This window comes from Plectropomus leopardus, chromosome 16, assembly GCF_026936395.1.
Source record: "Plectropomus leopardus strain MGB_pleo_1.0 chromosome 16, ASM2693639v1, whole genome shotgun sequence".
Taxonomy (NCBI): Eukaryota; Metazoa; Chordata; class Actinopteri; order Perciformes; family Serranidae; genus Plectropomus; species Plectropomus leopardus.
The window spans coordinates 19,132,690-19,157,765 of NC_142191.1; the positions used below are offsets into that span (position 1 = coordinate 19,132,690).

The 25,076-nt window shown below is 38.3% G+C and overlaps 4 protein-coding genes across 10 annotated transcripts in view; 2 read left to right on the forward strand and 2 right to left on the reverse strand.

The window, feature by feature from the left end:
- Positions 1 to 225: 225 nt before the first annotated feature.
- On the reverse strand, positions 226 to 3,453 carry saysd1 (SAYSVFN motif domain containing 1). The gene is made up of 2 exons (XM_042503394.2): positions 3,268 to 3,453; positions 226 to 1,218 (listed from the first exon to the last, which is right to left on the reverse strand). Exons 1-2 carry the CDS (start codon positions 3,451 to 3,453, stop codon positions 895 to 897), a joined length of 510 nt encoding a protein of 169 aa, XP_042359328.1. The 3' UTR covers positions 226 to 894.
- A 6-nt stretch (positions 3,454 to 3,459) lies between these two features.
- On the forward strand, positions 3,460 to 6,504 carry grcc10 (gene rich cluster, C10 gene). 3 transcript variants are annotated; one of them, XM_042503396.2, is made up of 4 exons: positions 3,460 to 3,590; positions 4,873 to 4,926; positions 5,239 to 5,415; positions 5,960 to 6,504. In XM_042503396.2, the coding sequence occupies exons 2-4, from the start codon at positions 4,875 to 4,877 to the stop codon at positions 6,097 to 6,099; spliced, it is 369 nt and encodes a 122-aa protein (XP_042359330.1). In that variant the 5' UTR covers positions 3,460 to 3,590; positions 4,873 to 4,874; the 3' UTR covers positions 6,100 to 6,504. The 3 variants fall into 3 exon arrangements, with proteins under 3 accessions (XP_042359330.1, XP_042359331.1, XP_042359329.1); XM_042503397.2 differs by lacking the exon at positions 3,460 to 3,590 and adding an exon at positions 3,720 to 3,813; XM_042503395.2 differs by lacking the exon at positions 3,460 to 3,590 and adding an exon at positions 3,735 to 3,820.
- A 47-nt stretch (positions 6,505 to 6,551) lies between these two features.
- On the reverse strand, positions 6,552 to 20,396 carry LOC121955323 (uncharacterized). 2 transcript variants are annotated; one of them, XM_042503218.2, is made up of 13 exons: positions 19,073 to 20,396; positions 18,595 to 18,884; positions 17,411 to 17,530; positions 14,016 to 14,486; positions 11,548 to 11,621; positions 10,155 to 10,762; positions 9,983 to 10,070; positions 9,772 to 9,847; positions 9,635 to 9,671; positions 9,369 to 9,465; positions 8,725 to 8,841; positions 7,542 to 7,601; positions 6,552 to 7,417 (listed from the first exon to the last, which is right to left on the reverse strand). In XM_042503218.2, exons 3-13 carry the CDS (start codon positions 17,448 to 17,450, stop codon positions 7,328 to 7,330), a joined length of 1,758 nt encoding a protein of 585 aa, XP_042359152.2. In that variant the 5' UTR covers positions 17,451 to 17,530; positions 18,595 to 18,884; positions 19,073 to 20,396; the 3' UTR covers positions 6,552 to 7,327. The 2 variants fall into 2 exon arrangements, with proteins under 2 accessions (XP_042359152.2, XP_087945164.1); XM_088089038.1 differs by lacking the exon at positions 19,073 to 20,396 and having other exon boundaries at positions 18,595 to 19,066.
- Positions 20,397 to 21,284: 888 nt separating this feature from the next.
- dlgap2b (discs, large (Drosophila) homolog-associated protein 2b) overlaps positions 21,285 to 25,076 on the forward strand; it is a 130,436-nt gene continuing 126,644 nt past the window's right edge. For 2 of the 4 annotated variants that reach the window (XM_088089050.1, XM_088089051.1), the window contains exon 1: positions 21,285 to 24,475. In XM_088089050.1, coding sequence (XP_087945176.1) covers positions 24,235 to 24,475 — 241 coding nt within the window. In that variant the 5' untranslated portion in view covers positions 21,285 to 24,234. The remainder of the gene's footprint in view (positions 24,476 to 25,076) is intronic. The other 2 variants (XM_088089052.1, XM_088089054.1) reach the window with 2 other exon arrangements.

A 25,076-nucleotide genomic window follows, 5' to 3' on the forward strand; every position in this document is an offset into this window, starting at 1 on the left:
CCGTTACTGCCGACTTACGTTTCAAGGTGGTCTGAAAAGGCGATTATTAGTCCTAAAATCTACATTTGACAGGGCTGAGGCTTTAAAGCAAATGCGGAAGTAGATGGCAGTGAAGAATCTCGCTTTTTCGATGAAAGTCGTTCTCTCTGTGCAGAGGGTGTTTTGCGGGTCCTAGTGTCCGCCGAGTTTCATTAATGGGGAAAAGGACAGAGGCTGAACACCATATCACTGTTAAATAAATAATCAATCTTTATATACAGCCTATGCTCTCAACACTCATCAATTTAACCACAGCAAAGTGTCTCTTTTAAAAATATGGGAAGAAAGCAGCGAGCAGCAAAATAAGAAATTATCCAAAAAGTAGCACAAAAAAAGTACAAGAAAATTACCCACAAATTAGTTTTAAAAAGGCACACCAGGCTTGAAAAAGTGTTTCAAAATTCAGATAACTTTGTACCATAATTTTAAATATGTAATTATGATAATTTTATATATTTCCCTAGCTGTTTTCTTTTTTACTCTGACATTTTTTTCTGGCTTTGAAAAAAAATCTACTAACTTCTTTCAATTTGTGAGACATTTCTTACCAAGTTGCTTGTTGCCTCTTTCTCCCAAAATTAAGAAAAGAAATGTGATGTCCCTCCAGGTTTCAAAGGATGAATTAATTAAGTTGCTTTGCAAGTCTTGAATAACCATTTCCTGAATCTTTTCTCAAAAATAACTTTGTTTTAAAAAAAAAAGAAGATGAAAAGAAGACAATGCCAAAGCAAAATGTGCAATGAATTACTCTCAGGATGTTTGTAATTTTTGATATTAAGGCCTAGAGACAAGAAACATTTTTGAAAGGACAAAAACATGTGAATATTTGACGTAAATGTGCACATCACTGGTGCTTCATCTGTTAGCCAGGGGTCTGTAACCCATCTCTCCCTCCAGCTGCTCCGCAGTGAGGGTGCCCAGCAGAGGCTGACAGTCTGGATTGAAGACAGAATAAGCGCTCAGTTCTCCGGGCTCGCGGGCAGCCGGGCTACGGAGTCCCTCATAGAGCCAGTAGAAGAGCGAAATGACGAAGAATGGCAGGCCAAACTCCAGTTCAACAAACAGACCGAGCAGCACCAGCCACAGCAGCACTTTGAGCAAAGTCAGGTTTGAGAGGACAATCTGTCTCTTAGTCAGCCATCTTCCCAGAGCGTTGTCCAGCAGCCAGTCTCTGCGGTCCTGCAGGAAGGACACAACAGGACAATTACTTGTGTACTGCTTACAGAAGGTCCAACACAAAACAGGCCTGTCTCTGCTGGGTGAACATGTGACAGGAGACTGTAGGTGCTCTCAGTGAAAAGTGGACGACTTCTGTAGCTGGACAGATTTCAAACAAACCCAAATATAAAGAGACGGGAATTTATAAGGGCTTTTGTGAAGCAGTGGACACTGACTGATCCAGATGCAGTCTGTAAATAACAGAGCCAGAGGCACCTTTTTATGCTGCTGCTATAATCAAGAACAAATCATTTCCGATTAAGGAACTTTAACTAACTAAATATCTTATTTTAAATCACCAGTAAATACTTTAATTTACTAGTGCTGTACATTTTTAAATGTGAAGCATTATTAATTTCGTTATACACTGAATAATTACATGACAAGATTTTTGTTTCTATTCTTTTTTTACCACAGGGCGCTTTTATTAACAGTAAATTTATGTTTGTCCAGTTTTTGTCCCTCTTTGATCCATTCTATTCATTTTTTAATTCATGATGTTTTATTCTGGTCTTAATCTTTGTTCATTGTTTTTTTTTAAATTTATTTAATTCATGTTATTGTTGGGTTTTTTTTAAATTATCTTGCAATGTACTCTACTTTATTTTGTACCGTAAGCACTTCATACATGTGTTTTGAAAAGTGCTGCATGAATTAAGTTTATTATAATTTTATTGTTAAATATCAAGTTGTTAAAAGGGAGAGGAGCTCTTAGAGGTTATGCCAGGAGTATTATGGAGTTAAGAGATTGGTTGTTGATTGTATTTCACCATTATTTCGTTTTTGTTTTATTTCAATGAGGATTTACTGTAAATATTTGTCATAAGTCATAATGACCTCAGGTCATCAAACTTGTATTTTATAAGCTATTTTTCCCCCACATGTGCACCGTTCTTTGCAACCCTGCTACCTGTATTTAAAACATGTAAACATGTAAAAACATGGGAAGAAGGGAATGAGTTACTAAGGAAATTAGTAAGAAGTACCAGACAATTACCAGAAAGTTGGCAAAAAAACACTGGAAATCAAGGCATAAATAAATAAAACAAGGAAATTACCCTGAAAAAATGTGCTTCAAATTATAATAATTCTTTAATATCATTCTAAATATTAAATTATAATAATGATAAATATAGTTCTACAAACATATTTCCACAGCTTAAAAAAAAAACCTACTAATTTCTTGCAATGAGCAGGACATTTCTTGCCAAGTAGCTTAACGTCTGAGGCCCTGGTCTGGTTGCCATGCAGTTAATTTTTATAGAAGTACTTTGGATGTATAAAACCTGATTGTTGGCTACCTGCTGGAGTTAAACTTAGTTAACTGCTTAGATAAAGCATACAATATGTACATATGTTTATACTTTTGTCAATATGGACTTACTACTCACATTGGTAGGTTGGTAAGATTTTCCACAGTTCAATCATTCAGTTAATTTTACTGAAATCATGAGCACCAAAGAAGACAGTATTACTGGCATGGTGAACAAGGGAGATGCGAAAAAAAAGAAAGAAAATAATTGATGCAGGGGGCTTTAATAAAAAAGCTGGGAAAAAATTTCCAGTGAACTATATTCATAATTATTTTACAGAATTATATTAATTTAAAGCTTTTGTCAGTTCATTTCTCAGTTTGTATTTTTTTGTTTTACTTTCTTGGTCAAATTTTACTTCTCACAGATTTCTTGCCAGCTTCTGGGTCATTTCTTCTTTTGTAACACATTACCATCTTCCCATGTTTTTTTTTTTTAGACATTTTGCCTACGTTTCAAAGGGTTAAATACATAATGTGATCGCATTTCCCATCTTTGCTCAGCAACAGTTTTATGTGAAAGAAATTAAAAGCCTGTCCCAAATATAAGCCTGATGAGCTCAGTGATTTAAGCAAATAATAGCCTGGGGTTTTAGTTGAAGTTTTACGGTATTACAAAAAAGAAAGCTTGAGATAAATTCTCCATAAGTGCAAAGACCCAAATGATGAGCTCTTCGCAGCTGAAACAGGCGTCTCACCCTGCTGCTCTGAGCTGAGGCTCTGACATCTGCAGGCTTTTCTGTCGGACTCTCGTTAGTTACTGTGGTGTCCGTCTGAGCAGCTGTGTCCTCCTCTGTCTGAGCTCTGCAGGGCTGATCGGCGCTCTTTTTCATCGTTTTTTCAGCCTGTTTTCTGGCTCTGAACTCTGCCAGCTTCTGCTCCATCGATGAACCAAACCAGCCGCTCAGTTATCACCGACGAGATCAGGTTTACGTGGCAAAACAGCTGCTAGCAGGACAACACGAAACACTTCTTAATATCAACTTTGCTTCAGGGTAGCTTAAAGCTGCGTCAAATACACGTATGTTGACCGTCACTCACTTTAACTTCTATTTTAACAACATTTTGGAGAGATTTCATCATGCTACTAGCTTACCGAGGCGTTTGTTTACCTTTTACTTCCGCGTCTATCGGAAAGAAGGAAGTCGTGTCGCAAATAGCTTTCAATTGTGGTAAAAAAAAAAAGGTCGTAATTTTTCCTTCCAGCAAATTTTCACAGGTCTGCTACAAGCTAGGTCGTTTTCGTAAGTGGTATGTCTACAAACCTATAAACTTAAATATTCCGCGGTTAATCCTGCCGTGAGTATATGTGTGCTGTACCTGTTGTTAGCCTTCAGCTAAGCTAACGTTAGCTCACGTTACATTAAAAGCTAAAGAGAAAGTCGATGTTTCAGACGTCGTTTAGCTCATCATCACAACCAAATTGTGATTTGTAATTTACGCCACAAACTTGGATAACACCGGGTTAACTAACTTAAGTGAAACATTAACGTTTGAGCGCATCAGCTGGATGCAGGTTTACTTTCTGCACTCATGTTTAGGACCATTACGGCTGCTAAAACAAATCTGTGTTACAGCGTCATTCACACATCTAACGTTATTATTATCAACGCAGACATTTATCTGTATACGGTCAAATAGTATTAGTTATATCAGGGTGATTTGTATCATCTCGTAGGTAAAACAACAAAACAGGGCTGCTAGCAGTAATGGGGGAGGAAGTATTCAGTTCCTTTGCTTAAGTAAAGTACTAATACCACACTGTGAAAATACTCTGTTACAAGTAAGTCCTAAAAAGTGTAAGTACGAAAGTCTAATCGGGAAGATGTACTCAAAGTGTTATAAATAAAAGTGACTAGTGCTGATAAATCTAAAACCAAATAAACCAAATAACAGTCATTTTATTATCTATTAATTGTACAAAGTATCAAAGAGATAATGAAAAATGGTCATTAAGTTTTATTTGAGCCTTGGGTGACTTTTCCAGATTGCTTGCCTTGTTTAGCAAACAGTTTATAACCCAAATATATTCGGTTTACAATTATTCAAAACAGACAAAATAACAGCAGAAGAGCACAAGCTTGTGACTGTTTGGCAGGTTTGCTTGAAAAATTACTGAGACGATCAAATGATTCTGAAAACATTTGCAAATAAATTTGACATCAGTTGACAAGTCGATTAATCAATTAATCGTTTCAGCTGTACAACTAACGTTTCTTAATTTTTTTAAAAATCATCTAGTTTTGTATTCCTCCCCTGCTCATACATACTCACATCATGTTGTTTTCTTTTTCCCTGTCCAGACATGGCCTCGGCTCCAGCACAGCAGCCCACCCTCACTGTGGAGCAGACCAGAGGTGAGAAGAAGAAGTTATATTCTGTTACATTTACATTTTGCAGCTCTTTGTGGTCTTTTTTTAGCTTTCCTGCATCATTATGGCTGAATAAATATAGAGCAAACACTTCTAGCATGTTAAACTGTCTGATGTGTGTTTGGGGCTTACGTCTGCGTCAAATGATTGTATGTTTCCATGAAAAGCTCATAGACTTTACTTGTATTTCCGAGATCCTGCCTTTACATGCTACATAAAAAGAAATCTACTTGCCTTGCAATTGCTTGTACACACTGCATCAACAGAGCAACCACTGATGTTTTTTTTCTTCCACAGTGGTACTGAGTGAGGTGATCCAGGCCTTCTCAGTACCAGAAAACGCTGCGAGGATGGAGGAGGCTCGAGAAAGTGCCTGTAACGACATGGGCAAGATGCTGCAGCTTGTGCTCCCTGTGGCCACCCAGATTCAACAAGAGGTTATCAAAGCTTACGGCTTCAACAATGAAGGAGAGGGTGAGCAAAAGGCACCAAAAAACACCCTAAAGTTCTTTCACTATATGCTGATCTGTTATACAAATACAAGCGGTATTGTGCCACATGATCAAACATCAAGGAACTCTTCAGACCACAGTTCATCATGGATTTCACCAGAGCTCAGACATATAGTGACATAACACTGGCGTCATTATTTTAAATGGGATCAAACTCCATATTTTAGAGCGGCTTTTTATTGTGACCATCCCAAGACACACGTGGTAATAATGCTGTTTATTCAGTATCTTGATCTGCCACACCTGTCGGATGGATAGATTTTCTTGGAAAAGAAGAAATGCTCACTATCATGGATTTTAACATTTTGCATCCAGAAGTTGAGAGAAATATTTCTACTGATTGCATTAAAAAGTTTTTCCAAACCTGTGAAAAATGGAAGCAAAAAGTGTTGCATTTAAATATTTGTTAAATATATATGGAGATATATGCGCACTGTACTCGCATATATTGATTGTCCTCCAGGGTTCATTTAATCACAATGATCTCGGCTCTGCTTCACTTTCAGGTGTCCTAAAATTTGCCAGATTGGTGAAGATGTATGAAACCCAGGACCCTGAAATTGCAGCAATGTCAGTTAAACTGAAGTCCCTCCTCCTGCCGCCGCTGTCAACACCACCTATAGGAGGCGCCATTGCAGCTTCATAGGACTTTTTTACGTTCATCGCTCAACTGTGAGGTTACTTTCATTCAATGCTTTGGATCAACACGAACAAACTGTAATTCCAACATCTTGTCTGTCACCTACTTTGCCTGAAAAATAATGGAAAAATTACACTTTCAAATTAATACGTTCCAACTAAGAGGAAACTGATACCTTAGCTATCGTAATGGTTCCATTTAAAGCATCCTTGCAAAACCATATTAAATTATTGCTTGTTAAATATTTCAGTATTTATTTGTTACATTATGACCATTTTCTTATGTCCTTGAAGCTTAAACATTTCCTTTGTCATCTTTTTTTCTATAATTTCTTTTATACCATTTTTATATAACGTCATATGTATCAAATGTCATTCTTTTTGTTTATATATTAAAAATGTTTTATGCAAATCTGTGTGTGTGTTATTTATAGAGGAAATGTGTGTGAGGGAACTTCATTAATATACTGTACATAACTTTATTATTGCAATAAGGCTTTGGCAACAACATCTTCATATGTTTAACAGTTTTTTAAAAATACTGATGCACGTACAGACATTTACATATATACATTTCCTCAAAGGCAGTTTTTCTCAGATGGATACTGTGGTGTTTGAAGTTTGATCACCGCTGTTCCAGTACAGAAAATCTGGGTTCAAATCTGCCCCCTTCCTTTGTTGTATGGGTTTTAGGTTTGGGTGCATGCAGACATGATAACACTGTGCGAGGGAAGGGGAGGTTCACGATTAAAAATAATTATTAAAACTTAAAAGTGCCCCAAATTCTGAATTCATCCCCTTAAAAATACAACATAATTTAACAGGAATCATAAAGTGCTCATGTTTTGTTTTGTTTTTTAAAAGAAAGGCAAACTGTGCAAAACCAGTGCACCCAGTAACAAATGTGAAAGTAACTGTTGAGCATAAGTAGTGATTTAAAAACTATCAGATCTTATTGTGTATTGTGCATCATTACCCAGCAGCTGTTTGGATCTTAATAGATGGTTTGTAGAAAAATTCTCCAAGGTTTAGTTTCTTCCATTCAGCTTGTTTCTGTATGAAGGACATCATATTGATACATAAAATCAGGTCAGAAAGTTGAGTATTACTGACACGGTCTAAATCCTGGCTGGAGAGTTCGTTGTGCTGGAGCTCCCTCTTGTGGTGTTTCAGTCCTTTAGTTACAATGATGGAAAAAACAAGAAGTCAGGAGACTGAGATGCGAGAAACCAACTTTACATCTCAAAGTGACGAAAAATGCTTTCGACATAACCCAGGACCCTCTGCCAGTCCGGCCCGTCTGCCTTCAGCATCTCCTCCACCGTCTGTTGCACAGTTAACAAGCAAAGATAAGATTATAAGGCCAGTGGATGCAGCTGGTTTAAGTCACATAATATTTAACGTTCCTTGTTTACCAAAAACATCAGAGGTGTACTATGTATGTCTCACCAGTGTGGCTGTGATTCCCACACTCTCTCCAGTCTTAAAAGCGAGATCCAGATTTTCCTTCTGTAAGAACGTTTTAAGTCAGAAGCAGCTGCTACATCGTCAGGTAAAATGTTTTCACAGACATGCCGTCCTGTCATTGATTCTTTTAGAATAACCAAAAAAACTCTGCACAGTGTTGACCAGTTAATGTTTTGATCCTCAGAAGATCATCAGGTTAAATTAAGTCTGTGGACCAAAATCTTAATAAGTAAGTGCAAGAGATTTTTGTTTCTTTTACAGAGTTTATGATCCATTTTTTGACTTGATTCTTAAAGGGTAAGTTCCATATTTTTCAACTCAGATCATCTTTTTTAATATTTTTGTGTCTAAGTGACTAATGAGAATAAGAATTTTTGAGATTGGTCCATTATTGAGCAAAACAGGCTGCAATGTTAAACACTGGGCATTTGAGTACTGTCAACTTATGTCCACATCAAGTCCTCATTGTTGTCACTAACAGGCTTAGATTATTCTAAGTGTCTGACGACATGGAAATGATCCCTATAAAGACAGACCTTTTTGTTAAAGAGTAAGATCCTTTGGTTTAACCACAAACAGCCCCAAAATCACTATCACCAAATCCAAAAATAGATTATTTTATAAAACAATTATATTGACAGTGTACAGAGCCAGAATATTTTCTAACAGGTTAAATTAGTGATTTATTTAAGCCGAACCAGAGTTGGTGATTTTTGGAACAGTGGAAAGACAAACGAAAACGGAATTTAAAAAAAAGTTTTCTTGATTTTTCTGTTGACTTTGAATGAAGTATGTTTTACAATAAAATAACTGTTTATTTAATATGAGTCCAGCGTGTTTGGCAATAGCAATTTTGGGATGTTTCTAGTCAAACAAAAATGATCTGAATCTTTATCAAAAAAATCTGTTTCTGTAGGAATCCTTTCCATAATGTTAGCACACACTTAAAATAATCTGAGCCTATCAGTGGCAAAACAAATACTTTTAGTGGACATTAATAAACAGTTTAAAAGTGTCCCTAGTGGACACGTTGCAGCCTGTATCGCTGCTGCTGGCTGCAGCACTCTCTCTCAATACTGAATCAATTTCAAAAAGTGTTGTTTCATTAGTCACTCAGACACAAAAACATGGAAGAATGGGCTCCAGATCTGAAAAACAGTTTTACCTTATCTGCTGGGTTGAGGGTGTCGTACAGGATGTGAGTTGGTAAATAAGTGTGATAAACAGCGCAGAATGCCAAGCCATCCTCCCAGCTGCTGCTGAAGTTTGTGATCTCAATATTCTGCCAAAAAAATACTCAATGAGGACAAATTATAACTGGTAAAAGGGTATTTTTGTTGCTGAATTCCTCTTATATTTCACAGATGGTGACAAAAAAATATTCAGCCCAATCGCCAGAGTAATTTTCGGCATTGTACGTAAGCTCAAACCTATGATATTTTAAATTTGTATTTTTCATATGTAGCAGATAAATTGTAACATTTCAATTTTCTGTTGTGTGATATGTATGTGTGGTTACGTTTAAACTCAAACACTACTTGGTTAGGGTTATAAAAACATCATGTTTAAGCTTTACATTCCCAATTTGGTAACTACAAACATGTCTCACGCCATCCGCCATCCCCTCCCCCCGATGCGAATCTCAGCTCATATACATGTAATTTTAACTCGTCACTATAGTAATGTCCAATGATATATATATCACATACACATGTAATGGTGTTTTTTGCAGAAACATACAGCGCCCACATTTTATTCTGGCGATTTAGCTGAAATATTTCAATTAGCAGTGACATCCTCCTCTCTGACCTTATAACCTTGGGTACGACTCTGGCACCAGCGCAGCAGGGAGTTTCTTCTGGAGCCGCCGTGACGCCGCAGCAGAGCACTGAAACCATCCTGAGGTCTGGAAGGGCAAGAAAAACATTCACCACATACTCCAGAATAACTTCATTTGTAATGTTAACTTTCTTAATAAAGTTGCACAGTGAAAGAATAGAAAAGCCTCTCCGTTTTTTTACTGTCTGTTAAGACGTCAGTACCAACAAAGAAAAAAAGGCCTAATGGTTACTTACTTGATGGAATCTGAGCTTTGGTCCTCATCCTGTTTTCCTGTCAGACAAAGAAGCAGTCACAGTCATACAAACTTCAAACTAACAAAGCTGTCTAAAGGAACATAAAGGTTGTTTAGTGTTGAAGGTTTCAAGCTCACCTGTATAAAAGCTGGACCAGCTGTCCTGCCGTTGCAAAATGCGGTCCAGCCTTCTCCGTTTTGGTGGATCTTCTTTCTGGAAAACGTTTAGAGAATGTTTCTATAAATGCCTAGTGTGATTTACCAATAACATAAGTGTTTTCTTCCTCACTAATCACTCAGATATACACCTATATAATCATGATATTTTTCTTTTCATCAGGTGTTGTACCTTGCATAGCGGCAGTGTTGTGCTTGTGTTTTTTGAGGTGCCATTGTCGCCGGAGGAGACAGTTGGCAGTGGGAGACGAGAAAGACTCCTGCAAGACAATTTTTTGCATGTTTTATAAAAGCGTCTTCTGTTTATAGGGGTGACTGTGTTGTGAGCATTCATGTAAACTCACCAAGACCTTTCAGACAGCATCACAATCTTCCTCGGATCTCTTCTTTCATTCTTATTCTCCAGGGCAGCCAGACTGCGAAGATAACCCTCAGCCACCCCTTTCCCTCTCAGCTGCATGCTCTCTGATCCATTTGCCTCCTCAGGATCATGTCGGATGACTGGAGGATCCACCTTTTGATTTGTTTCATTCTCCTCTGTTTGCTTTTCAACATTTTTAGCTTTACTTTCGGTTTTTGCCTCCACAGTCTTCTGTGCTTCTTCCCTCTGCCCCTCCTCAGAGTCTTGTCTCTGTTCCTGTTCATTGCAATCTGTTGTATTTTTCAACCGGCATGCGTTCTTCAGAGCGTCCAGCTCGGCTCGCTCCTGCTGCTGCTGCGCTGTGAGTTCAGTCAGTTTGCAGCAGACGTCTCTGTGCTTGGCTCTCAAACTCTCCAGCTCTCTGTCCGTCTCCTGCTGTCTGCTGATGGCCTGAGCCAGCTGCTCCTCCACAGCCCCGTGGCTCTCCTGGAGCAAACCCAGAGCCTGCTCCGACTCTACCCGCAGCCGGTCGGCCACAGACACCGCGACCTGCAGGTCACACTGGAACTGATGCCACTCCGACCTCTCCGTCTGTCATGAAATACAAAAGAAGAAGAACAAAACAGTGCAATCTGAATGTAAACGTTTGTTCTCAATATGGCTATTAGGGACAATACTGGCGTCTTTTTTCGCTTAACATGTCAAGTCAAGTCAAGTCAATTTTATTTATAAAGCCCATTATCACAAAACACAGTTTGCCTCAGAGGGCTTTACAGCATATGACATCCCTCTGCCCTTAGACCTTCACATCGCCTAAGGAAAAACTCTGAAACTGGGGAAAAAATGGAAGAAACCTGTGGAAGAGCGGCAGAGGATGATGAGGGATCCCTCTTCCAGGATGGACAGATGTGCAATAGATGTCGTAAGTAACAATTGAATTACAATAATGACAAAAAAGAAAAGCGAAAGAGAGAGGGGGAGGGGGAGAGATGCACAGCAATAATGGAAACAAACGCATGTCATATTACAATAATGATAGGTGTAAAATTTCCAAATGCACTCTATGATAGCATGTGAGTGTTTGTATAAACTGTGTATCCAAGGCAAGTAATTAATGCAACCTTTTCAACACAACTTGGATTATCTGAAAACATATACTGCAGCGATGTCACATGAGCTAAATAGTTTTAAGTCTAAAATGCCAAAGAAAAATGAAAAAACATATAAAATGATTTTATACATTTTCTAACATAAAAAATTACCTAATCTTCAAAGCTGTTAAAGTCAAGTCTATATGTAACAGCAAATAAATGATTGTGAGGTTTAGGACATTTTTTGGGTCTAAGGGTTTCACTGGACCTCCAGCTCCAACTCACCCTGAGTGTCTCCCTCAGCGTGTCCACCTCCTCAACCAGCTCTTCTCTCTCGGTTATCAAACGCCTGAGCAGCTCTGAAAAACAATTCAAACAAAATAAGCACACAAGATGGAGTGAAAATGGATTTAAAAGTCTGACAGAATTCAGGATATGTCCTGCTTTCAAAAGTAATCTCCCTCAATCATCACTTATGACCCAGCTGACCCAAGCGAGGTGAGGACTTTATAAAAAGGTAGCAACCGAGAGCCAGACCATAAATAGCAGGCATCTATGAGCAGGGTTCCTGCAGCTAAAGGCACGTTAGATTTTAAGACTTGTAAAAGACTTTTTTAATGCCACTCAATGAAATCTAAGACCAGTTCTCCAATGGCCGAAATTGGGGAACAATATTATTTTAGCCCAAATGTTCATTGTTATATAAAACATGGTGTTTTTATGGCCAGTGGAAAAAATTTAATTATCTGTGTCAAATGTAAAAAAAAAAACAAAAAAAAAAACAATCAACCAAACAAACAACAATAATACATCCTCGTAAAGTGAAACACATGAAAGGCAATGAACATTATCACCTGGCATTTCTAGCTGTTTTTCTTGGCAATTTTGCATGTCTCACTCTGCATGTGAGATTTCACTACTTGAATTCCCATCTTGATGACTTTAAGAAGAGGAAGTTATTGATTTTTTTTTAACAAAAATAGATTATACCAATTGTTTTGAGGTTTGCAATGCAACATAAGAAAAAAACTTCAAAAAGATTCATTTAAGTTGTTTTATTACAAATGAAGGCCTTATTTTAAGGCTAATGAATTAAATGTCTTTTAAGACTTTTTAAAGATCAGCAGGAACCCTGTATAAGGAAGCTACAAAAACTGCAGATAAAGCTCCACTAAAATCTTTTTAACAGAAATCCTGGATCACTGAAGGAGACATGAGGTCGGAAAGATGTACGCATTCACCACCAAGGGTTGGTATAACAAAAGGTAGTATTGTCGAGTTGCATTATGGTAAATGTAGGAGCAAGAATTTTTGGCGCTTGACCCACACCAGCGACTAAACAGCAGGATATCTCAGCCTCTACTGTTTTAATTTTTGACTATTTTTCTTTAATTTGCCTCTTGCAAGTAAACACTACATCACCTAAGAACCTCTTGAAGTTTTCCCCTCCCAGTCTGCCCATTTATTTAATCTATATGCTGCATTAATTCAGTAGTGCAAAACTATCCTAAAAAGCATTGTCGTTGCTATTCTAAATTGCAATCAGATGAATTCATGTAAATCCAAAGGATCAAAGCTACAGTTTTAAGCAAGGTATCAATAATCTGTAAGTAGGTAGGTAGAAACTTTATTCATACATATTAGCACAACAAGGTACTTGTGATTACTTTCATCTACATTTACTTTAAATTAGCTCTATATGATATTTAGAGAACTAATATAGTAGCAAACAACTATTAGCTATGTGAAGATATAGTGGAGTAATGGCATCCTGAGCAGAGTGACGTCACGCTGCCTCTGTGTGTGCCGTAATCTGAGCTTCTCTGTTCTTTGTTGTGGTTCATGGTAGGAGTGTAAATCACAAGTTTCAGCACAGTAAAATATTATATCAATTCTTTGGACGACGTTACAATATTTGCTGATATCACAGTCTGCCAGTCTACCACTTATATAGAAACTGCTTCATCACAGATGCGTAGCACCAACCTTCCAGTTCCCTATCGGTTAACACCGTTAGCTGTGTCAGCACTGTTGCCGTTGTTAACACTGTTCACATTGTTAGCACAATTAGCTCTGCCACCTCCATGTTGACAGGTGTGTGCGGACAACCTGATTCATAGCTATGCTCTGAATGTCACAGAGAGCTTCTTTAACCCTTTAACCTGAATCAACATTAGTTTACTTCTGCAGTGTCCATATGCCTTTCACAAGCATTTAAATCTTTGAAACGTGAGCAAATTTGTTTCATTTTTTCCCCGTAAACCTGATAGAGGCAATGAGCAACTTGGTCTAGCATATTTCAAGAAAATTAGTCAAATTTGACAAGACAAATGACGTCGATAAAGAGAGAAAGAAAATTATAAGAAAGAAAATTATTTTAAAAATTGTAAAGAGAACTACATATATATTTATTATAATTATATATTTAATATCATGCCACCGAAATATGTAAATATAATATTTTAGCACTTTTTTCAGGTCATATCTTTGTTTTTGTTTTTTACTATTCTTTTTAGCCCATTTTCAGGATATTTTATTGTAATTTTCATAATTTTCTTTCCAATTTTTTGGGTCATTTTTTCAAAATGTTCTTCTTATGTTCTTGAAAGAAATCAGGACAGTTTGTTTAGGTTTCGAAGGGTTAAGTAAAAGGCAGAGACACATTTTGCAGTTTTTTCTGATCTATCAGACGTCATTAACAGTTTACTTAAAGTGTCTTTAAGAAAGCGATACAGTGAAGATGGAGGACCTACCGACTGCTCCTGTGGTGACATCAGTGTTGGGGCTCAGGCCCAGCGAGGCCCTGTAGTGTTCCATCAGACTGAGTAAAACCAGAGTCATCTCCTCTCCGACTCTCTCTGCCGCAGCCTGCGGCTCCAGTCCACTGTCCCGCTCCTGCCAGCTCTGCTCTGAAGGTGATCCTCTGGACGGAGGCAGAGATGCCGGGCTGACCGGGCTGCCCGCTGCCTTCCCATGCCTCACAGCTGCATCACTCGCATTTGTCTCTGAGCTGATGCTGTCAACACTTATCACAGCCCATTCTGAGGGAGCAGACGGTTTCTGTGTCCAGTCTGCGAGTGGAGAGGTGGTGGAGGGGGTGGTGCCGCCGGCTGGTGATGGTGTCTGTGCCTTACTGGAGGAAGCTGCAGAGGATAAGGCCATGGCTGTCAGCTCTGCCTCTGAGGGCGTGGTAGGAGGCGTGTGGAAGAAATCTAAAGGAGAGCCTAAGAGGGGGAAAGAAATTGTAAAACAGATAGAGAGCAACAGAAAACAAACATCAGAAAGATAAAAGGGAAAATATGAACCCTGAACCCTAAAATCATCTAATATCAAGAAAAATGTGCTGAAAGCAAAGCCCCCCTCCTCTTCTCCTCGATGCGGATGTAAGCACTGCTCCCTTATTTATTGTCCTGGACTAACTGATGCAGCAAAAAGCCTCTGCTGCCAGTGTCTTGGCAGGCAAACACACTATTCCCCCATGTGGCAAGATCCAGGAGGAGAGGCGTTTTTACCCTGATCCACTGTCAAACAGCTGCTCCAAGTGCCACTATGAGGAGATTACACCCATCATCAGTGCTGCCAGTGTGCCACAGAAACCATGAGCCTCTGAAAAACTTTTTTAAGGAGTTTAGAGTAATCTATCTGGCACGTTTCTAGGGTTTGAAGACTTGGGAGCTGTGCCTGGACCTCTGATGGGGGAAAAAAAAAGTCCAAATTGTTCAAAGAAAAAAATGGCTTCCAAACCTAAGGGCCCACAAGTTTGGAGGGCTTTTTTTGTTTTATTTGTATACATTTTATTTAAAGATTTTTGTCAATTTTTCCTTTTGGCATTTTTGTTGTTTTTTTCTTTAAAAATTTGGTGATTTTTTTTTTATTTTAAATTTTTTGAAAAAAAAAACAAACAAAAAAAAAACATGCCTTCCAAACCTGCAGGCCAGCAAAAATAAAGATCCCCAAAATGACACCATTTAGCACAGCCAAAAACTATAAAAACACAGATTATTGTTGGATTTTTAAATATCCCAACTGTCTTGGACACATCATGTGAGACAAACACTTAATGCATTTTCCCCGAGTCACTCAGGGGAGCTCAAGGAAAAATATATGTAGCTTTAAACAAAACAAGTTACCCTCCTCCTCTGATAAACAAAGGTACATATAAACATACATGTAGATTCAAGGCTATTTATAAAACATTCAGGGCTAAAGCTTCAGGCGCACAGACACTAATGACGCCACTGGATCTCACTGATTTTTTTTTAACGGTTTGGCTTGGTTTCTGTTTCCTGGAACATCCCCTGTCAGTAGAAAATAATATAGCAATATTAGAGCTTTGTGCTTTCTGTACGATGCTGACACCGCTTATGGTGTGCACTGGTTCTAAACAGATTTCGGCAGGTTGCAGGGATCTCCAGCTCCCTTGACTCAGATCTTTTTATGCTTCCCCTTCTTGTCCTTGTGTTGTGCTGCAGGATTCTGCAGACTCATCATTTCCCTTGCAGTAGCTGCATGATGTAGTCTGCACAGCTACAGCAGGGGAGCTATTCTCATCCTGTAGCCTTGGTCTACTTCCTGCATACTGACAGCCAAGAGAGGGAAACAAGGAGCAGCATTTTAAACAGCTGTAACTGGGAATTAAACCGAGTGAGTGGCAGACTGGATGTCTTTAGTTGGCAAACACGATGTGTAAAGCTGCACAGGGTAATTTCACACATTAGCTGAGCCAAATGACAGCTGGTCTGTGCTGCTTTGAACTGAAGGATATTGAAGGCATGAGAGAGGCTTAAAAGATCTGATGCTGCTGGATCCAACTTCCACTAAATCCTCCGGTTTGCAGTCTATACTTCACTGCAAAGTTCTGATTCATCACTTCACTTGTGCCAAGAGACGTTTCTGTGATCATAGAGTTCCTGACACCACAATTTAATTTAGAAACAAACAGGGTAAATCTATATCAGTATCAAGTATCAAGTATGGAAATGCGATACTCACATCAACGGTAACCCCCCCTTTGTGATTTAACCTTAACATTGTATAAAATTACACAAAAATGAAACATTTTGGCTTTCTTACATCAGTACTGTCTTATACTTTAGTTTAGGTCACGCTTTGTGCTGCCTGGCATGATAACAGGGTGCTTTGGGTAAACAACATCTTACGATGAATGGTGTTTGGTAGGGGTTGAACGAAATGCCATTTTATTGCAGATTGCGATGAATATTGTGTCCAGCAGCAACCAAAGAGACCAACATCCAACAATAAAAGAGACTCTGCATGAGCAGGCTGCAGACACACTAAACTAAAAAAAAAAACAACAAACAATCTTAATCAATTATTGGCATATTCCATACTGAAAGATATGATGTCATTTCAAATACTTGAATAGGCTGGCTTTTTAGAACTAAAAAAAATTATGTTTGTCATATGTGATGCAATAAAAATACTGTATATGTTTCTGTAAAATGTAAAGTAAAGCAAATTCAGTATGTTTCAGAGCCATTACAAGTGTATATATTGATGATTATTTAAATAAATTGGAAATCGCAATAATTTTGTCCAGGACACAAAATTTTCATATTGTCCCATGCCTAACCTTTGGTTTTATATTTTATTGGAATTAGGCAGATATAATGGAAAAAAATCCCTGCACACACCATTGTTTTTACTAAAGCCAGTAAAATCTGCTATTCAAACTAAAATAAACTGGTTCACATAACAGTCTTCTGAAGTTGTCATTATTCTGTATTCTGTATTTTGCATTTTTATTTTTTCGCAGTGCAGCTGAGTAACAAGTACAAATGCCTCAGCTGATTCCTTCTTCAGTGTGAAGTCTCCCGCTACTCTTCAGCAACCCAAAAGAATAAAAACTTCAGAAGCCCCTTTTTTTGGGTTCTGATTGCAAACTAGTTTATTTTCACATTCTGTCTCAGGATCAGGAAGAAAACAGTCTAAAAATAGTCTGTCTTAAAGTATAATGAACAGAATAAAGGTGTCAATTCAAGCATGTTTGAGGAAGGTGGCCATGCACAGTGCAGCAACATTAAAACAGCAGTGACATCAATCACCTATACTTTAAAGGGTTTTAAATAATCAATGAAGAACTAAAAATAATTTAAGTAAAAATCAGCAATTGTTTGTCCTCAGGTACCTGTAGTGCCATGGTTTTCTCTGCTGGTCTGGTTACCCATGATCCAGCAGGGGTGAGTATATGGATAGGCTACCCCAGCGCCCTTCACTGCGTCCTCTGTTTTGTGAGGCCCTCTGCCGTCTGCACAGGAGTGAATAAACATAAATCTTTCATGAGTATGACTCACTGCTGAACTCTTCATCAGCAGACCAAAATTAGTACGGCGTGTTGAGAAAAGAGCCTTACAAGTCAGTTAACTCAGAAAATGTTTAGTGCCAAATCTTCAAATCTTAGAGCCCAAACATTTTCCCCTGACACGAAATTGGTATTATATATGCTTATATTGTTTGTCACACAACATATTACAAAGCAGTGGCTTTTGGACAATGTAATACAATACAGTTTTCTGTTGACTCCCTCACAAAAGTCACTCTAAGATTTTTAAAAAGCCTACTCAGGAATAAAGAGTTTGCAGTTATACAGATTTTACATACATTTGATATGCAGTAAATAAATATAAACAGTAAATGTGCAACAAAGAGCCACAGATGTGTTAAAATGATAGCACCCCTTCTAACAACGCACACACAGGCTCCCCTGCAGTGTTGTTGTCCACGATACACATGGCTGATTCTCTACGAAGAGTTAACCAAAAGCTATTAAATAATCTACTGATTTAAGGTTGCCATGGGTATTGAGGAAAATACACACACGTTAAACGCCACGACTTAGCTTAGTAAGATTTTGTAGGTATCCCATGAGGAATTCGGCATGTATATTATTTCCTATTAAGCTTTACATTTCAAATTAACTTATTTTTACCTCTGTGTCACACTGCTGACTATTGGCATCCGCAGATCATTTCACGGCGTATTGCTTGTGCTGCGTTAACTAACTCTACAACAAAGACTAATACCAAATCTCGGTGTTTCTTAGTGAATTGTATGCCGAATTAACAAATCCTTTTTACTTATTTGTAAACTGTCCTAAAATGTTCTGTGCTACAACAATTTCGCTCCCAAAGAGCCACGCAACATTAAACTATCCGGTTGGTGAATGAAGTTTGGAGTCACGTTTTTTTTCCCCAAATGAACAATCCGTATCAGGGCGGGTGATTTTATTTTGTGAAAGTATGGCTTTGACATACGTTGCATCCAACCAACGGCACAGCACACAGCTTCACCCTCTAGTTTCCCTCATCCTACCTGCTCAACCTGCCAGCTGGACGTCTTCCAGTTTGGTCCCCAGCTGTCCGGCCGGCGGGTTTCTTCACCGGCTGTCTAGACCCTCCTGTCGGCGGTTTTTCTGCGTCCCGTCTGCGATATTCACCGGAGGACACTGATCATATTTCCCTGAAATCCCATAGTCACCACACAGCTACAGAAAGGCGGGCAGCGTCTATAACTTGAGTCCCAGAAAGATCCAACTCCGCTTCTCCTTTAAATCCAATGCGTCAAAAAGACAAGCAGGCAGAAACAAACCGGTTGCGCAGCAGCTGCAAGTTGGATTGACAACATGTATGTTGTTAATGGCATCCTTTAGAGCAATGCTTGAAAATGTTTCACACAATGTCACGTTTCAAGACATGGAATAATGTGAAGTAGCCTGTATTTAGTAAAGTGAAAAACAAAGCGGTAGGAAGGCAGCGCGAGGAAGCGGTTACACCTGCTGGAGGCTAATTACCTTTAAATGCAGGTGTGGTGGAACGCAGGTAAACAGGTTACAACTTCACACGGTCTGGAGGTGTGTGATGTCTCATGGCACCTGTCATACTTCACAAGATGTGAAAAAAACAGCCCAGGTATTTTTTCATAACACATAATCAGACATCATTTGTGTGCTAATCCAGGTGAGCAGATCCAAACGTTTCAGTCCCAACTAGAATTGCAAGTTTTATTAAAGACAGGGGCGTAGCACCAAATTTCGGGCCCAGTCAATTGCTAAGCTTGTTGCGTATAGAGATAAAATCCCAGAACAGGACAGACGACAGGCTCCTTCATGCTCAGTGTTAGATATGAAGTGGAGCAATAAACTGTCCTCCTGTGCGAGCCTTAGCCTCATTCAGTTCAAAGTTCTTCACACGTTTCTGCACGTGTTCTGATAGCTTACAGATAGGCACAAAAACAGTACAGCCACAGATCATGGAAGCAGTGTAGTGTAGTTCAAGCGAGATACAACAATAGGTGATAGAGAAGAAAATTTTTAAAATGGCAGATCGGAACAGGTCGGTAATATATAGTAAAAATAATTCTCCATCCATATGTCAGAATGTATTTAATGGCCGCACAGGCCTCTGCTATCTACAACACTGCCTCCATTTAAAGGTGCAATATTACTTCCTCCTAAACTGTCACTGTAACTGTAAGCAAATGTACTTAGTTAAGGAGTGTTTTCTCAAAGTGGTCACTGTCACTTTAACACCACTAGATTTTCTCAATAAAAGGTATACTTTTACTCCACTACATTTTCTCTGAGCATCTAAGTTACTTACTATAAAATAGGGAGGGAAGGGAGAAAGGAAGGAGGAGATGGACAGATGGATGAATGGGAAGGGAGAAAAACGTAGAGGATTTTGTTCTTTAAAGCCTCTAAGTTGTCTAAAAACCTTGTATTCCTTTAAGTGTAATGTACAAGCCCTTGTTAAATTGGTGTCTGTTACAAAGAAATAAACTACATAATCCTCCAAATTCTGACCACTTCCTTTTTTTCAACAGAATTTAATAATACTTTTACTCTCAATACTTAGGTACATTCAATATCATAAAATAACTTTTAATTACGATAAATATCAGAAACATTAAGTCTTTTCCCCAAGTAATATTCTCAAAGGTGGCTGTTAAGAAATTTAGGTACTTCATCTTACCACTGTTTGTTCAGCTAAACTGAAATGCAACAGTCTGGACTGTTTCAGCACCACGGAGAGAGCCAGAGTGAGACTGCTATTATCATGTGGTGAGAAATTATGCCGATTATGCAGTTTGACTGTTTCAGCACCATGGACAGAGCACACTGCGCCCCCCAGTGACCAAACTCAATACTTACAGAAATAATGAAAGGCTTGGGCTATAGCAAACATTATTCTTAAATGTGTAATCTCTAAACCTTGGGGGGTCTTCAACAGTGGGTCCGCGACCCCTAGGAGGTCATCAGAGTTAGTCCTGAAGGATCAACCAAATAAGTGTTTAGTAATTCTTTGAAGTTTTTTTCTCTTATTTTCAACATTTAAATATTTCTGAAAATATGCATTAATATAAATCAAACGTATTTTGCCTTTCCTCCCTCACCTACCTGAAGAGCAAACACAGGTCAAGACTGCAGCCTGAGGATGATACGGTCACCCGCCTGACAACTTCCACCTGCACAGTTAGATATGAAAGTCAGTTTCTACAATATAAGTATAAGTGGGTGCCTGCTGTCTCTCTTTCGGCTAAGGGGTCCTTGGCCTGAAAATCTTTGAAGATCTCCGCTGTACACCAAAATAACTATTAAGCAATTCACAAAAAAAAGAATTTTTGAAAATCAAAAATTTCTAATAAATTTCTTCTTTTTCTGCCCAAATTGATAACTGACCGTTGGTTTAATGCACAACATTTAGTAAAGTAACAAAGGAGTTACTAATGTTTTATTTAATGTTTTTCTCTGCTCCATGTTGTACATCTTTTAAGCTGTTTATATTTACTTGTTTTTTTTTTTTTACACTTTGTAACTTTGTTTTGAAAGGCGCTATGTAAATAAAGTTTATCATCATTATTACTCTGTTGACACTGTAAGGCTTTAAAAATGAGGGAATACAAACTCTTTGGCTGTATTTTTTTAGTATCTACACAGGGTTATATCATGGTTATATATATATATATATATATATATATATATATATATATATATATATATATATATAAAATAAAGTTTTGTAGGCTTCATGCACAATAACCACGTTTGGGATTTTCATCACATGCTGCAGTGTCTCAGACTTTTGATTTTGTTTTTCAACCTTCCAGGCATAAATTATTTTCCCTCCACTGAACTAAAATTCACTCTGACTTTTTTAATGTCAGTGAACACTTTGTTTTGTTTTTGTTGTTGTTGTTGTTTTGCCAAGGATATGCTATCATTGTTAGGTAATGTTGTAAGGGCAGATTGATTTGTACTGTGTAAAATCTATTCGTCTCTGCAGTCTGAGCAAAGGTTAAGAGATGCAGGCAGTTTTCTGCTTCTGGCTTTTCCAGACTCTGTACCCACATGATATCTCAGTGACCTCTCACTGCAAAGATCATTTTCTTAGCATCAGAAATCGATCTCACCATGTTCTTCACACTTATCCCACTCATTTTCATTACCATAAACATTGTCTCAATAGCTTAGGGCACTTTGAAACAAAACTAGTTTCATATTTTCCAAATTTCCCTTTGAAAACCTTCACAAAAACTATTTGTTTGGAATTATAAGGATTGAGGAGGAGGATGAAATTACCCCGGGCTGATGTCTTACTTCTGGAGCCAAACAGAGAGGTACAGTAGATTAGTGTGTGTGGGAGGAGAGTGGCCATAAAGGTGCAGCTTAGGTGTAACTTTCCTCCTGGATGTCAATTACGAGGACTCTTTTAAAAAAAATATACGCTGAGCTTGTGCTTTGCTGGTACACTGCTGATAATAAACCCCACAGGAGCTGCCCAGTGACACAGCAGTCGACCAAATCTGGCCCGTCATGAAGCTCTGCTGGAGTAAAGCACCTTGCCCAAGGGCACATAAAGAGCAGTTGTTGAAGGACACCCTTTACATATTAAAAATTATTTCAGTAAGTAAAGACTTTGGTTATTTTAATCACACAAGTAAAGCCAATAACCACCATTAAATCCCCTTTTAAAAGGTCTAGTGTGTATGATTTACTGGCATCTGGTGGTGAGGTTACAGAACTGCAACTACTTCTGTGTGCCAGGTGTGGAGGAGAACTACAGTGGAAATCACGCTACAGCCTGTGTTTGGTTTGTCTATACAGGGCTACAAATAAAATGACATACTCCGTAGAGAAGGACCTGCTACACAAACAGCTCATTCTAAGGTAACAAAAACACAACAATTCAACAATTTGCAGGTGATTATAAACCAGAAAACCAGAAACCTTGATGTGGGACTTGACTAGAAACTTGCCTGTCTCATCTCAAGACTTGAGTGCAAAGCCTTAAGACTTGTGATGTGCAAAGCAATGACTTACTACCACTTCTATTATAAATCGATTAAAATATATATATATAAAAAACATTTCTGCAAATACAGTACTGTGCAAAAGTATATTAGTATTTTAAATCTCATATTGTGTGCCCAAGAGAGCTCAAGACATGCTAAGTGGAAAGGGAGGTCATATTAAATACTTGTTGCCTGTTGAAGTAGTTTTATTCTGAAATCTCTTTTTTATTACTGTATACATATTTCCTGTATGCTCTGGTTGTATTTTAGCGAGATTACTGACATTACTACTTATTTTTTAGAGACTACTGAGAAATAAATGTGTATAATCAATATAACCTGGCTAAAATAACAAAGTTTAAAGTGACTTTTGTGCAGTAGTACTGTGGATACCACCAAATCCTAGAATAGACCTTTGAAACAAATTAGCCCATATCTTTCTATTGACTAATTGTTATTCATTACAATTGTTTAATTCTAATGTCATCTTTTACAAAATGGATTTGATGCACTTCTTCATTCCTTATTTTATTGTAAAGCACTTTGTAGCTTTGCCAGTGAAGTTTAAAGTTATTATTCATATAAAATAATCAATTTAAAATAATAAAGAATGCAAATAAAAACAGTACGGAACATTTTAAAAATTGACAGTTATGGTTGCAAACTATTAATTTCTTTAAGTTTAACTCATTTTAAAATGATGTTGTATGTTGATGTTTTAGCCTATACCTTTCACAAACTAGATAAAGAACTTCTTGTTTTTTCATGTAAAAGCCACGTTTATCATTATTAACCGTGATTGATCCACACATTACTAAATCTGTGTATTTACACTTTTAATGATGTACGTCATTCTCATCTAATGCATCCATTAAAATGGAAGCGCCTACTTTATAATACTTTTTCTGTTTGTGTTAGGCTGCTAAAGTTACGTGTAACGTTATGTATTTTATGTTATTATTATTTCAACACAAGTAGGGCTACTGTAGGTGCAGACTTTGTAGAAAAATGGCGCCTGATACTGGCTGCCTTCACAATCGGAGCTGTGCTACCAGTGACCACAACAACATCAGTGCATTATAATTCATCTCCAGAGAATGAAGTCTGCATCAGGACTCGCGTCGGAAAAGAAAGCACCGAGAAGCCGCCGTCATCATGGGAAACTACGGCCGCTCTGCCGCAGATGTTTCTAACGACCGAGGCAATGAAGGCTTTCAGGGAAACCAGGAGACATGATCGCCTTTCACCTATTAACCGCCCGTTTACTATCGAGGAAGAAGTGACCTTCTCTGAGGAGGAAGATGTCAGCGCTGAAAAAGGTAAGAGGGAACGCGCATCGTGATTGTGCATGAAGCGAGCCTGCAGCCGAGCCTGTTGTTGTTATTGACTGTTATCTCAAGTGCATCTAAATGAGGTCTGATGGAGTTGTTTTTCTTTTGGACCAGGTGAAGCCATGGTGTCGCACCTGGTCAGACTTAAAAGTGTAAATGTCAGAAAGTTCTGCAGCGCATGAATGAGTCACTAACTGAATGATTATTTGGCACTTGTCAGGGTGTTTCCTGCACTTATCAATCAGCAGCACTGAGTGATGCATGAGGTGTGGGTGAGATGCTGTCATACGTGTGTTTGGAGGTGGAGGGAGGGGTGGAGGTGCCATTGTGAATGGAGGGTACCCACAGCTTCTCCGTCAAGTTTTCTCCTGTCTGTGAATGCCCACACGTTCCCATTGTGCTGCTCCCCTCAATTCAGTCAGTGTGTGTGTGTGTGTGTGTGTGTGTGTGTGTGTGTGTGTGTCGTGACTCAGCTGTATTGTACTATATCTGTCATCCATCTTTTCATCTGTCACAGGTGTTACCATGGCTACTACAGACTCACTGCTGTCTTTTCTTTGAGAAGGACTCAGGTAAGAGGTGGGAGGGGTGATTAAGTCAAACATAATGAGGAGATGTCATTCACATTTATAAGCAGCTTCTTTTTACTTTTCATATAATGGCTGTATAGTAGTAGGGATCTGAGGGGATGACGATAGCAACCTCTTTGTTCTTTTCAAGCAATCATTTTTCTCAAATAGGATCAGACCACTGTGGCTGATTGTAGTTTGTATTTGCTAATGGTGTAAACTTTATTCATAGACGATTAAGGATAAAGGTGGTGATATTCTTAAATTTTCTCACTGTCAAAATAATCCCATTTAAGAAGTATTTCGCAGTTATAAATCAGTCCCTCACACAAAACTAAGTTGTCTCTGCAGTAGAAAGACGCAAATCATTTTGACATTGGTGCTATGTGACCTGAGAAAACACAGAAAAAGGGTGTTTTGCTCAAGAGGTAAAAAACCTACAACAACCAAGATGCTTTGCACCTGCTGGTGGGTAACTTAATGTGAAAAGGACCGTGTAAAACAATGGCCGCTAGAAATCGAGGCTAGAAATTGGCAACTCAGTAACAGAATCTTAGTTTAAATATTTGAACAGCGCTGTTTAGTTTTACTGTTTGATCTATCT